The 18,092-nt window shown below is 37.1% G+C and overlaps 1 protein-coding gene across 1 annotated transcript in view; it reads right to left on the bottom strand.

The window, feature by feature from the left end:
* Positions 1-4,974: 4,974 nt before the first annotated feature.
* Positions 4,975-18,092, bottom strand: part of PHKA1 (phosphorylase kinase regulatory subunit alpha 1) — a 208,546-nt gene continuing 195,428 nt past the window's right edge. The window contains exons 30-33 of the mRNA XM_081125812.1: positions 12,745-12,915; positions 10,549-10,602; positions 8,721-8,921; positions 4,975-7,583 (exon numbers count right to left, since the gene is read on the bottom strand). Of these exons, the coding sequence (XP_080981938.1) occupies positions 7,410-7,583; positions 8,721-8,921; positions 10,549-10,602; positions 12,745-12,915 (600 nt within the window). The 3' untranslated portion in view covers positions 4,975-7,409. The remainder of the gene's footprint in view (positions 7,584-8,720; positions 8,922-10,548; positions 10,603-12,744; positions 12,916-18,092) is intronic.

Here is an 18,092-nt window from a genome sequence, read left to right as displayed (position 1 = left end):
AGAGCATGCTGGGAGACGTAGTTTTGAGGAGTTTGAGGAGCGGAAGAACCGGGGCTAATTACTAAAATAGCCGCGAATTTTAGTTTTAGCCTTTAAAAAAAGGCCTCAACTCTGTGAATTGTTGCAATCTGAAAATATGCCCATATAACCAAAGACAGACAAAATGTGGCCACCAAGAGCACCACCCAGCTACATTAGAGTGACTTTTTTTGGTGGAGGACCAATTAATTCTACAAATGGTTTGAAATATTTACACAGTAAATTCTGTGCCTCTGTGCCTCATTGCTTTTCATCACCTATCCATGTTCATGTAAGAGTTAACAATCTCATATGTACAGATAGAAGTGATCAAATTTTTTCAAAAGGTAGACCATCTCAATAATTGATAAGCTGATAGCACTTTCCCAAGAGGTTGGGTGGTACCCTGGAAATGGCTTGGTAGATTCCAATCAAACAATGATGTCAAATTACTCCTTGAAAACTCATGTGCACTAAAGGTGTAAGCAGATATTTTCAGTGATGTTTGGAGACTACAACTATCTCTCCTTCATCCCTTTGCTTTTGCAGCTGTTGAAAAGTTAGGGAAATGTTCTACATTTCATGTGAGGGTCCACATTTAAGCATATTTTGAAGTAGTTTTAGAACCAGTATTTCCAAGTTCCTAGGGGAACGTATGTACTAATGCAAGTTGGTCAATGCCGAAGCCTGAACTGACCTACTAACACCCTCCACACAACCCAAAACCCTTACCTTCTTCAAAATCTACCTTGCTCTTTACTCTCTAAACATTTATTGAGCATTGTGATATGCACTTGTATATATTCTCTCATTTCATCCTTGCAGCAGTCCTATAAAGGAGGTTGTAATACACCATTTTACAGATGCAGTTTAAAGAGAAAAAAACTGTTCAAAGTCACACACTTAACAAACAGAAAAGCAGGAATTCAAAACCAGGTCTGCCTGATGCTAAAGCCCTTACTGTATAAACTTGATTCATCCAGGATGGCTCTCTGTTAAATCTAAATTTGTTCAACCATGCATTTAGTACCCCCACAAGACTTAGTATTCTGCAAATGTTTCTTTTTCCTGTGACGTGTTCTTTAACTAGATGTGAGCACTCATGCTTCTTTTATATTTTCCCATAGCAACTAGTTCAAAGCTCTGCAAAACATTTATCTGACATCAACTAAGTATGGTACAGCTTATAATGCAATATGATGTCTGCTCCCAGGGAATTTGCATTCTCGTAGAGAAGAGACAAATACACAAAAAACATATGCAACGCAGAGTCAGATAATGAACATAGGTTGCTTAGATTACTTAATCAATAAGCATCAAGTACCTAATAACTGGTCCTTAAATGGCAACCGGGAGTCTTATCCAGTGTTGTTAGAGGGGGTCTTAGCAGATGGACAGGATTTTACTTGGTGAAGATGGGAGCCAGGGGAGGGCATGCAGTCTAGAATCAACAGCATAAGCGAAAATACAAAGGAGAATATTTCTAGTCTTCAGATGAAGGGGCTGGATCATGAAGGATTTTGAATGCCAGGCTAAAGATTTATCCTGTGGGAAATGGGGAGACATTTAAACATTTAAAAAAAGGTTTCTATAGCAGTGGTGTGGAGGAAAGATGAACTATTGAAAGACTACAGGCAGAGAGAGTGCCACAATGGTCCAGATGAGAAGTAATGATGATTTAAACTACAGTAGGGGCAATGGGAACAGATAGGGAGAAACAATGCACAGGGTAGGTTCAATAGGACCTCCTGACTACTTGGATATTGGTGAGAGAGAGGGAGATGGGAAAGAGTCACTGAAAACTCTTTAAGTTTAAAGTCTAGGTGAAGAGATAGCTAGTAGTATCAATATAAGGAAGAGTGGAGCAGAACAAACATGAGTTTTATTTTAAAAATGTTAAAAGTGTTTCATAAATCAATGGGTTAAGCAGGTGCTTACCCTTTTTTTCATACATAAGAAAGAGATAGCTACAGTCATGAGTGGCTGAGATGGTCAAGGGAGCTACAATGGAATAGCTAATAGTCACATCTTAACATTTCCAAACCAAATTCCTTATTTCCCCATCCAAGTCTTTCCCACCCCTTCCCCATCTTTCATAGCTCAGTAACAAGACCAACAGCTATCAAGTTGCCTAAGCCAGAAACCTGGGAACTGATTCCCTCTTTTCCCCTCACTCTCAAATCTAATCTATCAGCAATTTCCATTGGTTCTGCCTTCAAGACATGTCTTAAACACTGTACATCCACTTCTCTCCCTCCACACTGCTGCTACCCCGGTCCTGCCACTTTAATCTCTCACCTGTACTTTCAGCAATATCTAACTAGTTTCTATTCCACTCCTGCTGACCTACAATCCATTCTTTTTAGCAGCCATCAGAGTGAGCTTTAAAAAAAATAAAAATAAAAAAACTCGCCCGGCCGGGCGTGACTCAGCAGTTGAGTGTCGGCCTAGGATCCAGGAGATCAGGGTTCGATTCCCGGTCAGGCTGTGGGCTCAGTCCCCAGCAAGGGCCGTGCAGGAGGAAGCCAATCAATGACTCTCATCATTGATGTTTCTATCTCTCTCTCCCTCCCTCTTCCTTCCTCTCTCTAAAATCAATAAAGATATATAAAAAACAACAACAACTCAATCAGGTGTCACATTTTAAAACCTGCCCCACACCATGGTGAGAATCTTTGAGCTAGGAAGAGAGTGTAATTTTTGGGAATGCCTGTTTGTAGGGGTTAGAAAGGAGACAAAAAACGAATAGTTGGGTGATAACTAGTATAGTAGTTTCATAGAAATCGAGGGATGAGAGGTTTACAAGGGAGAGGTAGTAACAATGTCATGTACTGCAAAAGAATCAAAGAATCCTTTTATCATTAGGAGCTCACTGGTACCCCATGAAAAAAATGAGAGGTAGGGGAGGAAGCCAGATTTCAAGGGGTTCAGGAGTGAGGCCAACACTGCCAAGTATAGTTTCCAATGAAGAAATGTGATTCTGAAAGAAAGGAGTTAGTATATCAGCCTGGTGGGGGGGTGATATCAGAGCCCAGGAATGGTTTTTAGGATAAGGGAGAAATGCATCTGTTTATAGACAGAGGGGAAGGAGTCCCTGGGGCTGTAAGAGTTGACTGAAAGGTGAGATCATGACAGGTGGGCACTATAAGGAGGAAATGGATTTGTTCTGGACCTTACTGGATAGGCAGTGAAAGGGAGAGGGCAGGATTCAGGTTGGCCAACCGACACCCTAAAATCTGGACTCTAATCAGATGACATGAAAAAAGATTGCTTTATGTGTTCTTTCAGATCTAGCAAACAAACAGGTAGCTGAACACCTCAGTGCAGGAACTTTACTTTTAAACTGAAAACAGTATCCTCAATCGGTACACAATGTAGCAAGATGATTCAACTGAGGAGAAAGATAAATTGTTGCAGGAGGCTATGGGATTGGCAGCATATTCCTGCAGGAAATCTCACAGGGAGGCTGGACCCTTGTTTAGGATTAAGACAGAGCACAAACCATGCCACAGGTCCCTAACCTCAGTTTTCCACATGCTTAATACCCATACAGTCCTTAAGTTGAGAAGAAAACCTGTCTCAGAGTGCTGGATCTGTAGCCAGAGTACTTGAGTTCAGAGGAAGTAGCTTGAATCATGGATCCAAAGTTTACCTGTGTGGTGACAATGAGCAAGTTCCTTGACTGACTTTCCTCAGGTATTATTGCTAAAGGTAGTTTTTAAACTACCAGGTCAGGTTGGGCTGTGCCACTTTTGGTGATCTCTGCTGCCTTTACTTGTTGGCAGAAGCAGGGAGATGGGAAAGCAAACACATTATAAAGGCACCCACCCCTTTGGTCACCTTCTTCTGTGCATTTCACAATCTGCCTACTGATACTTCAACTGTATTTAACAGACTGACCCTTGTTTTAACACCACTTTCTAATGTCTTTTCTTTAGACATTTTCTCAAATCCCAGCTCTACCACTTACTAGCTGTTTGATCTGGAACAATTTGCTTAAAGTTAACCTCAGTCCTTGCCAAGTGCCCATGTAACAATGTCTGGCATTATGCAAAATAGTTCTTAATTTTTAGGAAAATCTCCCTCTATTATTGTCCTCACCCCCATAGCACTACTGCATGAGTTCTGCTAGTGGTTTGAGATTTTAGGCCTAACCTTAAAAGAAATCAGACTTCTGCTAAATATAGGATGCCCATATCATCCAAACTGGGACACTTTTGAGAGTGACAGAGAGTGCTATTAATAATTATGCCAGGACAACAGGCACAAATGGGGACTATTTCAGGCAAACCAAGACCTAAGGTTACTCAAGTTTACTAGAAAATGAAGACTAAATGTGGAAAACTGAATCTCTACTGCATTAGTACAGGTACTAGGTATTTGGCAAGTGCAAAAAAGGGATGGTAGAGATTTTGTGAGCTGTGGCTAAGAACAACTTTTGCCCTAACAGCTGCATAGAATTCCCAGAATGTAGTGAAACCTAATTAACCAGGATGGGACTATAGCAACAGTTCATCCTTACTGGGTAAACCCTCTTTTGTTACACAAAAGGCTAATAAGTAGTACAAAGAAGATTCTGCTGAATATTTGTAAAACTTAAGAGAACAAATTGTTCTTGGTACCTTCCAGTAGCACCGAAGTACCATTTGTACACAATTGTCAATGCTGAATAAAGATCAGTCTTATTCATTCATCAGAACAGGTTCCCTAAACATGTCAATAAACCCAATTGAATTTAGTGAGCCTCATTTGAGTGGGTATGTATTTGAATGGTAAAACTGCATTTCTTTACATAAATTATATAACATATTATATAATGCATACTATGTGATTTATATATTAGTATTATTCTACTTTGACCCAACTAATGAGCTTTGACTGTAGTGTGTAATTAGAATACATAAAATAGAGCCATGAAATAAATTCCAATCACAAAAACACATGTTAAGTTTTACAGATTGGCACCAGACATGATTTAATTGGAAATTCTATTTTTTATTTTATTTTAAAAACAGAAGTGCTTTAAAAATCCGTCTCTTTTAGTATCACATGCTTAAATACAATCAAGTTTTCTAAAAGATTGGTTTAAGAGTGAAGCATAGTTAGAGGGGAGCACAGTGCTAGACAACTTAGTCAACTCAGAGAAATGCAGCCATCAGTGTCAGTTCAAGCAAATTAGTGTGGGAGGGAGTGGTGGTTTTCACCTGTGCTACTACAGATGTAGTCCAAATGTTGGGGCACTTGTAGCTAGTGAAAAGACAAAGTTTCAGAATAGGTTGTATACTATCTTTACAAGTGACCAGAAAATCATGTAAGCAGGAAGTTACTTACTGTGTGTTTTCATTTGCTCTAAGAGGTATTGAGAAGGCTGACCATCCTCTCTGTTTTTATGTTTTCTATCACCCTACTCTGCTCACTTATTCATGTGTACTCATAAGATTGTCACTGGTTCTGTAAGAATTATTTAGAGACTCCCCCATCTCGATCCCCATTCTTGGGGAAAAACCGGAAAAATCGAAGGGAAAAGTGGGGATTGAAGTAGGAAGTTCTCTGAGTGAAAGTGGGAAAATTAGGAGAGCTTTTACACATAAATCAGAAGGAAAGTGCTGTGTACTAAATGTGTCCCTTCCAAATTCATAGGTTGAAGTTTTAATCTCCAGTGTCATGGTAATTGGAGGTGGCCTTTTTCAAAGCTAATCAGGATTAGATGAAGTCATGAGCGTGGAGTTCCCATGACAAGATTAATACCCTTTATAAGTAGAGGAAGAGGCCAGAGGTCTGTCTCCACACCATGTGAAGACACAGCAAGAAGGCAGCTGCCTGCAAACCAGGAAGCAGGCCCTCACCAGACACTGAATCTGCTGGGACCTTGTTCTTGGACCTCTCAGCCTCCAGAACTGTGGGAAATAAATGTGTGCTATATCAATGTTCCAGTCTATGGTTTTTGTTATAGTAGCCTGAACTAAGACAGAAAGTTAGAAAAAACATTCTTCAAACAAGGCTACCTAAACATGGGACCAGGGAAGAGGACTTAACATTTCTTCCACTACCCTTTGTGTGTCAGCCTGAAGCCAGTCACTGCCCCACCCCCTACCCCTGGCCACAAGTAACACTTATATTTACATACTTGATTACTCTGTCAAATGTAGCTACAGATATTCAGGAACATAAAATTACTTACATTCAGAAAACTTCCCATGTATGCTTAGACAAACACAAATGCAGTTGTGTGTAAGAAACAGATATATGCCCACAGATAGCAAGCTATACACCAACACTAGAATCAGCAAGTGAAAATGTAAGTGAAAGAGTTTAAGAATAGATGAGAGGGCAGGGAATTGGGGGTGGGGTGGATGCTGTAGAAACTAAGTAGGTGAGTGAGACCAAGACTAGGCGAACACAAGGAAAGAGTGCTCTCAGTAAGGCATCCAGAGACTGGACTGCTGGATTCCTCTTTGGCAAAGACATAGGCTTCAATTGGTCTCTGTGTTGTGTGCCAGGCACCTCTTCAGGAGCCAGGATTAGGTGCACAAGGCTCTCTTCAGGGCACTTACCCACCTCTGATTCCCTCTTTGTTTCCTAGGTATAATACACTACCCAGGCATCTTTTCTTCTGCCCCCTTCCTCTCTGGAATTGGGCTCCTGGCTTCATTTCTCTGGGTCATTCTGCATTTTCCGCTACAAATAACTCTCTGAGTCCCACCCAGCAGTCGTCACAAGAGTGATTTCGAGTGTTAATGCACAAATCTTAAACTATACACATTGGACTTGCAGTTTTTGACATTTCACCAAAGGGAGACCAGAAATCATGTGTGTGGATACAGAAAAGGCAAAAGCAGAAACATTAATTCTGCACAGGAAGGAGTTTATCATTCCATGTGAGGCAATATGTGAGTAAAGAAGGAAACTATAATCTGCTACCCTCTTTTTCCAAGAAAAGGCACTTAGAATAAATATTTGCAATTTGTAGCAGCATAAAATGGAACAATTTAGGCTTTACTCACTTGAAATAATGTCCCAAAGTACCCATCACTCATTCACACAAGGAAACCACACATAAGGAAAACCAAACTTGAATAAGCTATTATTAATACCTGCTCCCTAAACAGCAGTTAGAAAACTAAGTGTGTAACAGGTCTAGAGAATAAAAACACATGCATACTTTTGTGATCCATGAAAGAATTAAGGCCCACAATGAAAAGCCTGGGTGAGCAAGGGTTCACTTCTTCTAAAGTAGTTAGTTTGTCAGAAAAGTCCACTGTTCCTGGGAGTGATGAGTTGGAATGGGGCAGGGTGGGAGTGATCAGGCCATCACATTTCAGTTCCATGCACAATCAACCGAGGCAGGAACCAGCTGTCAAAAGGCTCCTAGTAGCCAGAGCCCAAAGGCCTCATTGCATGGCACAGATGCTGTGGGGCAGGAACTCCTGCACGTAGGTGGCGGCTGCCTTGGAGAGGTAGGTCATGGTGCCAAACCTGCCACTGGGTGCACTGTCGTACAGAAGAGTGCAGATGCCAGATGCGGGATCCTTTGCCAACATGATATCATCTGCGCCGAGGGTTTTCTGTTTGGTTTTTAAAGGTGGGAGAACACAGGGGAAAGGAAAAATTACTAATCCTACTAATTAAAGTCCTGGTTAGGATAATTCAGAGCCTTCTCCCTATCACCAACTAGTTGGATCTTAGGCTGTTTAGCCAGGAAGGGATCAGAATTATGCACAAAGCAGTGAATATGTTCTAAACATGCATTTTTCACTAGATCCAAAAATCATATGAAATTATATTTAAAGTATTAGCTGTTTAGAATTTTTGAAAGCTAAATATAATTGTTAATTAAATGAGCTGTGCCTATTAAAATTCAAATGTTAATACTTACAAATCACCCTAGAGGGACTTTTGTCTGAGTCTTTCTAATACTACTGATTTCAGTTGTGCATTATTTTATCTTACATTTGATCATTATTTCTTTCTAGGTCAACTTAATTCAAGTAGAACAATAGCTTTCTAATCTAGAGTCTATGTCTAAAAGGGATTGCATTTCTGATACACAAAGTAACTGCAATCCAGAATATTTAAAATTAGGATTATCCTAGAAAATCCTGGATACTTTTACTTTTTTTTTTTTTTTTTTGCATTCCTCCACAGTGCCTAATAGAATAAAACACCTGTTACATGTTTTAGAGATTTCCCATTGACAACAGTGCATGTCCGTCACCTTATGTGTTCCTACACTTAATCTAGGAAACATTTGGAAAGCTTTCAATAAATAGTTTACATTTTAAAAATATGGTTAATTTCCTAGAAGAAAATTTATTAAGAAAAATGTAGAATTAAAAGTTTTAAATAAAATCTTTTCTTTTCCTTAATAGTTCAGAAAGGATATGATACCCAATAGTCTTATTAATTCCTTATCACAACAAAGAGTAGTATGATAAAAAGTTTGAAATACAATGAAAAGTACAAAAGCCTCCTGAGTTTCAGGCAACTTTACAATCTAACACAGTCACAAAATACATAGTGAAAGACAGGTCATCTCGCAGCCTAGTTCCTTTGCAATCAGCTCAGAGCCACTACAAAAGGGGCCCAGAAAAGAGCTGTGAAGAAGAGGGCACAAGAAAGTGGCCATGGCTTCCTGAAGAGCTCTGAATGCAGTCAGGTTAGTGTCAGACATTCCCTTTTGAGAAAACAACAGGTTTGCATACCTGTTCTTGAAGGAACAAGTCATTGGCAATATGCACTATTTTTTCCACAGCAATAATGCTTCCAATACTATGAATTTCAATGTCTGCCATCATGGTGAGGACAAGGATGGCTTCAACCAGAAGCTGGCGGTATTCTGGCTGAGGTACACGATTTAGGACAGACTCCACATGAACAGAGAATTTAATCTCGCCTGGAGTCATCTGTGATGGAGAAAAAGAAAGTCATTTCTGAAGAACCCATCATCAGGAAGCATCAATCACCTATTCTGAAAGGTAGTAAAAACACAGTAGCCCTGAGTACTGCTTCAGTATTTTTTAAAGTGATTGAGTAAATTGGTTCAATCTTTTTGGAAGTCAATCTGGCATTGCCTAATGAGTCGTACAAGTGTCTATGCCTTCTAACCCAAAATCCTATTTCTGAGAGTTCATCCTAACAAAATAATTCAAAAGAGAAAAACAAACAAACCTATGTACAAGTGTTTATAGCAGCATTAGTCACAAGTGTGAAACTAGAAGGAATCTAAACATGGGAATGGTTGTGTAAATAATGGCATATCATGGTATAGCAACTTCATGAGTTATTACAGAATCATTTAAAAGAATAAATATGACTATGAATAAAGAAACATCTAAATATAACTTAAAATAATAGATACATGATGATTAGAGGTATGTAAAGCATTAATATACTGTTAGGTTTAAATGGGCCTGAGGAAATACAAAGTTATTTTAAGGTGAAGGGGATTGAGGAATAATTTTTGGCAAAATTGTATTGAGTATACATTTTAGGGTGGCAATGTAGATTTGGAATCTAAAAACCTTGGTTCAGGTCCTCTCTTTGTCAGTTACTAGTTCTACTACAATCCCTTAGCTATCTCACACAGTTGTGTTGAAGATCAAATTAAAGAATGTGTCAAGGTGCTTTGAAGACTCTTAAAGGTACCATTCAGTTATGTATTATTATTAATTCTATTAACATTTCAATCTTGCTTAAAGACAGAGAAAAGACAAAAAGGACACAGTGTTCTTTATTAGAGGGAAGGCCTATAGGCAAGAGTGAAGCTTTGAAGCATAGCATCAACTTTCTGTGCCTGCCCCTGTGGACATTATCTGTAACATTTCCAGTATTTTTGAGAATTTTTTACTGTCCAATCTTATTATTTCTAGCTTTTTAATTCTAACTTCTTTGTTGATTTCTCATAAAAGCTATTTCCTTAAAATTTCCATACATTTGGGCAAAAAGTAAAATATGAAAGCATCTTATAATTTATGTCTGTGGTTCATGGCAATGTTTCTCAACCATGGCTACATATCAGAGTTGTTCTAAGAATTTTTAAAAGGTGCAGAAGCTCAAAAACAAAAAAAATTACAGATACTCAGGCCCCATCCCTGGAGATACAATCCACTAAATTGGAGATGAGAACTTAGGTTTCTGTGACATATAGTTGGAACTAAGGACCACTGGTTTATGATCTAATAGTCTACAAGCATCCTACTAGAGAGTGGTGGGATTAAGAATGATGGGGACATGAGAAGTCATTCATCCTTAGGTTTTTATCTTGTCTGACCTCTCCAACTCTGGCAACATTCACATAAATCAGCCTAATTTAATCATTAAACAAGCTGTCCTTATATAACTAATATAATACCTAATTATTCTCTAATATTCCTGTTCTATTTGTTAAAAACATTCTCTCCTTTCTTCAAATGCATTTCATGTTCGGTTGATTTATAAAAGCATAGATCTGTTATTTTGAAAAGTGATCACTGAGACACTTTAGTCAGACAAGCTATCAATCACATAAACGTGAACAACAGAGAATCTTACCTCTCTAGTGGTTGAAGAAGGAAGAACAAAACCTTCCACCGAAAGTCCATGACACTGCAAAACAGCAAAAATATGTTGTCACTAAGGATATGCTGACAACTGGGAGGCCGTAAGGAGACACTTAGTATTTCTGAGTGTACCTCACAGGGTAGATGCTGAGTAATCACAGGCCAGTGAAAGGCCCTGCAGCTCAAGTGTTCTTGCCAAGAGGTTATGATTACTATGTACCAAGAAGCAGGGTTGGACTATAGGAGACCTAAGGTTCATCTTCTACTTAGGGGAATGGAAGGGATAAGGAAGGTCTACCTTTGGCAATAGACTGGCCCCAAAGATTCAGAGACTACATAGGAGGATAACATACTCAGTCTCAGAGCCAACACAAATAGGCTTTCAGAAAGGTTTTTAGGCTGAAGAAAAAAACTAACATATACATTTAATGGACATGCACAGTTACTACATTTTTTAGTTAAACACTCCTCATCAGCACTCCTGCTCTACTTCTTCTATAGTATTTGTCATCTTTTAACATTCTATATAATTTACTTATTTCTTATGTTTGTTGTTTATTGTTTGTCTCTCTCTAGTAGAATGTAAATTCCATAAGGTCAGAGATTGCTGTCTGTTTTGTTCTTTGCTGTATCACTGTTAGCACCTAGGACATTGCCTAATGCATAGGAGGTGCTCAAGACATACTATATAAATGAATGATACTTTATCTTCCTCTACACCATCAACTCAATTACTAAAAACCAGTAAGAACTAATGACTTGCCATTTTAGATTTTAAGTAAATCAAAACATTATATATTACACCACAGATAAAGATTTCAATCCAATGGGTTTAGCAACTGACACTTCTATCCCATGTTCCATAAGCCAAGTAACAGTCTTTGTACAGAGAATTACTAGTCTTCAAGCACATGTGCACTGTGATTATGTCACATTCATAGTCTGAAAAGAATGGAATGAAAAAAATAGAGGGCATCTTTTTTCCTTCTTAGATCAGGATTCCAAGCCCAGGTTTTGATTCTGCCACAAAATACCCAATCTTCCTAGTCAGATTTAAATGTTTCTTCTCTTGTATTCTCACAGCCTTGTGGTTTTACACCTTTATCATAATATATTTTGGCCTTGCATTATAGTTGCTAATTAAGATAACTGGATTAAATTCCTTGGTGACAAGAACAGATACCTTCCATGGTATTTGGAGTAGAACAGTACCTACTACACGTCTGTGAAACTGAATTTCTATAAGCCAGGTGTAACTGGAGAGATAAAGTGCATATCTGCTACCACTGTGCTAGAGAAGTTAGATGGAAGAAAAGCAAGTTTTAGGTACTATTTGAAAGGAAGATTGCCAGGGCTGATAGTCTAAGGGATCAACTTCCACATTTCCAAAAGATCACATGATTCTGTCCCTGAAGAAGAAAATTAATGTGCTAAGGGGAGAAACATAATTAAAGGTTTTGAAGTCCTGGATCTTTAGGTTCTTGCCGAGGGCAATGAAGTAAAAAAGTGATACCTAAGAGACTGTGAATGAGGCCTATGAATGAGTACAATGGTCTTCTTGGCCCTCTAAATCTGTCACAAACATAATGGTATGATGTACCCTTAAATGTCTTTGGCAAACTAAGCCTTTGAAAGAAAAACAAAATTGGTCATATCAACAAAGTCTTTGGACTATTAACATCATCATCACTTTGCATTTATTTAGTAGTTTTCATCCAAAACAAAAAACACAAAACACAGATAAGAGCTTTTATACAAACTCCTCAGATGCTGCAGTTATTTTACTATAGTGACATTTAGTTATTAACTCCACATTGCCACAGATAACATTTCCACTCTACAACAGCTACAAAGAAAGTTGAGGTGTGTTTTTTTATCACCAAATTCATTTGATTAGCAGCAAATGTATTACAATGTCTAACTGTGGACAAAAGCAGAGAAGTGACGATTTTTGAAATATAATTTATAAGCAACTCTATAGCAACAACAGTGGAAAGAGAATAAATTATCAGTGCTGTCAAAATAACAAATCAACTCTTTCATTTTTAGGTTTTCTTCTAGGTTTTGTCATGTAGCATTTCACTTCTATATAATTGTAGCGATGTCACAGTCATGTCATATCTCAGCCAAGGAGAATAAGAAGTTCAAGGGGAAAAATAAAGAGACATCTGCAATGTGTTACACTCACCTTCTGCAAAACTTTCCATACTTTTTGATAAAATCCAATTGGAACTCTGTTCAGTGCTCCATCCAGCCTTCTTCGACGTTGCCATTGACCTTGACGATTATCTTTAAATGTCTGTTGATCATATGCACTAGGAAAGGAGTTACTACTTGGAGTCACAGAGGTTCCAGGTGACTTGGGAGAAAAGAAGAGGAAAGAATGTAAATCAAAAGTTATCTCTGTTCCTCTGATAAAGTATTATAGCACAGTGAATAATAAACACTCTGCAGAATTATAAACCACGTATTATATGTGACACCCAAGATAAAGAGGTTACGGTGAAGCTGGTAGATTTATGAGTAGCTAGCAGCAATGTAAACTGGTACAACCCTTCTAGAAAGCAATTTAATAATACATATGAAGAGCTATACAAACACTAATACATGAAAGTTTTTAGCTGTCTCTTTCCCTGGTTATCTGTTAAACTTCTAACTGGTCTATGGGTTAATTTGCTGCAATCACAAACTGTAACACAGCCTCAATCAGTTTAAAAGAATTGAAATCATAGGAAGTGTGTTCTCTGACTACAATGACATCAAATTAGAAATCAATAACAGAAGGAAATTTGGGAAAGAAAATTGGGAAGGAAATATATAAATATGTGGAAATTTGAAAATTCACCTCTATATAACCAGTGTTATGAAATAAATAAAAAAGAATATTAGAAAACACTCTAAGATTAAGGAAAATGAAAACACAACATACCAAAACTTACTGGATGAAGCTAAAGAGTTTTCAAAGAGAAACTTATGAATGTTTGTACTAAAAAAGAAAGTTCTCAAATCAAGAATGAAATCTTCCACCTTAAGACAATAAAAAAAAGAAGAGCAAACTAAACAGAAAGCAAGGAGAAGAAAATAATAAACATTATAGCAGAAAGAAGTAAAATAGAAAATAGAAAAACAGAGAAAATCAGTGAAACAAAAATGCTTCTTTGAAAATATATATTAACAAAATTGAAAAATCTTTAGCTAGACAGACCAAAAAAATTTTTTGAAGAGGATAAATTCAATGTATTAAAATCAGGATCAAAAGTGGGGACATCACTTCCAACCTTAAAAAAATAAAAATGATTATAAGGACATAACATCAACAGCCATTTGTCAACAAATTACATAACTTAGATGAAATGAACAAATTCCTAGAAAGACACAAATTACCGTAATTGACTCTAGGAGAAACAGAAATCTGAATAGATCTATAACAAAGAGATCAAATAAGTAATTACAAAACTTCCCACACAGGAAAAGACCAGGTACAAATGGCTTCACTGGTTAATTTTATTAATTTTTTCACAAATTCTTCCAAAAGGAGAAGAGGAAGGAACTTCCCAATTTATTCTATGAGGCCCGTATTACCTTTATACCAAAATCAGACAAAAACATTACAAGAAAACTACAGATCAACATCCTTTACGAACACACATACAAATATCCTCAACAAAACACTAGCAAACCAAATTCAGCAACGTATAAACAGAATTATGCACCATGATGAAATAGGATTTGTTCCAGGAATTCAAGGTTAACATCCAGATATCAATTAATGTAATACATTACATTAATAGAATAAGAATAAAACATTAAAACTACATCATCCTAATAGATTAAGAAAAAGCATTTAATAAAATCTAACACCCTTTCATGATAAAAACACTCAACAAACTAGAAACAGAGGGAAACTTCTTCAATCTAATAAAGGGCATCCACAGCTGACGTGGTGAATGGTTGGAGATGGACTGTTCTCCTCCTAAGATCAAAATAAGACAGATGTTCACTCTTGCTACTTTTATTAATTATTGTACTGGAGGTTCCAGCCAGGGCTATTAAGCAATAAAAGAAATAAAAGTCATCCAGTGTAGAAAGAAGTAGAACTATCTCTATTTGCAGATGGCATGATCTTGTATATAAGAAATTCACTAAAAACAATAACAAATAAGTTCAGTAAATTTGCATGACAGAAGATCACTATACAAAAAGGGGAGAAGGTGGAGTCCTGCAATAATGTCAATATTAAACATTTTGTGCCCGTCCAGGAATGGCTCAGTGGTTGAGCATTGACCCAGGATCCAGGAGATTGCGGTTCAATTCCCGGTAAGGGCACATGCCTGGGTTGCAGGCTCAATTCCCAGTCGGGGGGCATGCAGGAGGCAGCTCATCAATGATGAGTCTCATCATCAATGTTTCTATCTCTCTCTTTCCCTCTTCCTTCCTCTCTCTGAAATCAATAAAGATACATTAAAAACATTTTTTAAATAAAAAATAATAAATAAAATTAAAAAAAATCATTTGTATTTCTAAACAGTAGCAATCATCAATCTGGAAATAAAATAAAAGACAATTCCATTTAAAACGGCATCCAAACGAAGAAAATATTTAGAAATAAGTTTAACAAAAGAAGTGTAGAACATATACTCTGAAAACACAAAATGTGTTGAAAGAAATTAAAGACCTAAATAAATGGAAAAAAGTCCTATGCCCATGGATTAGTTAACACTGTTAAGATGGCAATACTCTCAAAATTGATCTAGAGATTGAATACAATCTTTATCAAAATCCCAGTTGGGTTATTTGCAGAAACTAATAAGCTTATTGGGGGGAGGGGAAATGGGGACATCTGTAATAGTGTCAACAATAAAAATAAAGTTAAAAAAAACAAACAAACAAACAAATGGAAATTCAAGGGATCGATGATAGACAATTTTTAAAATGAAGACCAAAGTTGGAGGATTTACTATTTTCAATTTCAAAACTTACTACAAAAGCTACAATAATCAAGATTGTGTCATGCAGGCATAGGCTAGGGATGCATATCAATGAAATAGAATTGGGAATTCAGACATAAGCCATTAATTTTCAACAGGGGTGCCAAGGAAATTAAATGGGAGTAAAGATAGGTTTTTTCAAAAAATGGTGCTGGAAAAACTGGATATTCACATGCAAAAGAGTGAAGTTGGTCCCCCTACCTCACATCATACACAAAAATTTAAGTCTAAATGGGTTATTGTACAGAAAAGTTACCACAGCAGGCCAGAAGTGCTATTCTTGGAAAGGCCTGCTTACAGATTGACCCCTGGCTGGCATTTGGAAACCTAGGTTTGGGGAGGGTTCCCATCATTCCCAAAACAGTGGCTTACTGCACCTAAACTGTTTGTGCAAACACTATGGTTTCTGTTGAACACTTGCTTTTCCTTTGGGAGTCTGGAGTTTTGGTATGTGCCAGACAGAGGCTGTTGATGTGAGCAGCCCCCAATAAAAATCCTGGGTGCTGAGTCTTAATAAGCTTCCCTGCTTGGCAATATTGCATATATATCACAACTCATTTGCTGGGGGAAATTAAACACATCCTGTGTGACTCTGTCAGGAGAGTACTCTGGAAACTGGTGGCTGTTTTCCCTAGATTTTGTCCAATTCACCTTTTCCCATTGTTGATTTTGCTTTGTATCCTTTAACTGTAATAAATCTTAGCTGTGAGTATGACTATATGCTGAGTCCTGTGAGTCCTCTTAGTGAATCATAAAACCTGGGGGTGGTCTTGGGGATCTCCAACATAATCATAGATGTAATTTTAAGAGCTAAAACTATAGGAGTCTTAAAACAAAAAACAGGAATAAATCTTTGTGACCTGGGGTTTGGCAAAGCCTTCTTAGATACGACACTAAAAGAAAAAATAGGTAAATTGGACTTCATCAAAATAAAAAACTTGTTCTTCAAATGACACTATCAAGAAACTAATTCAGAGGTTGATATTCTCTAGAAAGGAGAAAAGAAATGAAAGTGAAAGTGAAAAGACAACCCATAGAATGGAAGAAAATATTTTCCAATCACATATCTAATAAGGGATTTGTAGTCAGAATATAAAAAGAACCTTTACAACTCAACAATAAAAAGACAAGCAACACAATTAACAAATGGGAAAATAATCTGAATGGAAATTTCTCCAAAGAAGATAAATAGTCAATAGGTACATGAATAGATGATCAATACCATAAACCACCAGGGAAATGCAAATCAAAACCACAATTAGATACCACTTCATATCCACTAAAATGGCAAGAATAAAAAAGACAAAAAATAACAAGGGTTGGTGAGGATATGAAGAAATTGGAAGCCTCAAACATTGCTGGTGGGAATGTAAAATGGTGCAGCTACTTTGGAAAACAGTTTGGCAGTTCCTCAGAATGCTAAACACAGTTACCAAATAACCTAGCACTCCCACTCCTAGGTGTATATGCAAGAGAAATGAATACATATGTCCACACAAAAACTTGTACATAAAGGTTCATAGCAGCATTACTCCCAACAGCCAAAGAAAAACAACAACAACAAAAAAAAAACAGAAAAAATCCAGTTGTCCATCAAACTATGAATGGATAAATAAAATGTGGTATATATCAGTACAAGATATTATTCACTAATACAAAGAAATGAAGTACTGACACATGCAACATAATGAACTTTGGAAAGCTATAAGTAAAGAAAATACATTGGGGAAAGTGGTTCTTTGACAGTTTCGATTCAGAAATAAACACAGAAAACATAATGGAAATATTTTCTGAGAAAAAACTTCTTACATTTTAATTTGGGCCAATACTTATATCACCAACCACTAAGTAAAACAGAAAAGTGCCCCAAGACATGTATTGGCCAGTGACTAACACACTAGTGCACTAAGTAGATGATTTGCCATTTGATTTATCTTCATTGACTTTGTCTCTACCATCAAGATCCTAGGCTGCTGATAGTGGGGTCAACCCATAAAGGGCATTCAGACTATTTTCTAAAACCAAATAGTAGTTTTGAGTTTTTAGATTAACTTTTCCTCTATACCTATGTCCTCCTGTATTAATGTGCATATGACAGAGTTGGTCAAACTTACTATACTAATTAATTACAGGGTATTTGGTTAAGGTCAATAGAAATGTCAATATTGTGTCCAATACTTTTTTCCATTTTTTTTGTTTGCTTGCTTCTGAAATTATAGGCCAGTATGAATCACTGATTTTAACCAGGGGTGGGGAACCTTTTTTATGCCAAGGGCCATTTGGATATTTATAACATCATTTGTGGGCCATACAAAATTATCAACTTAAAAATTAGCTATGAAAAAAGCTTCTAGATTTATTGAATTTCAAGTCCCGCCTGTAGTTGCCTTGGAAGGCCCAGACCAAATGATTTCATGGGCCATATATAGCCTGTGGGCCAGACATTCCTCACTCCTGATTAAACCAAGGAAATTTCACTACTATATTTCCAATGCCTAGCATGAAATTGGCACTCATTTAATATTTACTAAATAAATCAATAATCAGA

This window comes from Miniopterus schreibersii (assembly GCF_964146895.1).
Source record: "Miniopterus schreibersii genome assembly, chromosome: X".
Classification (NCBI taxonomy): domain Eukaryota; kingdom Metazoa; phylum Chordata; class Mammalia; order Chiroptera; family Miniopteridae; genus Miniopterus; species Miniopterus schreibersii.
The sequence above is the reverse complement of the archived record's forward strand: the minus strand, read 5'-3'. Positions and strand labels throughout refer to the sequence as shown.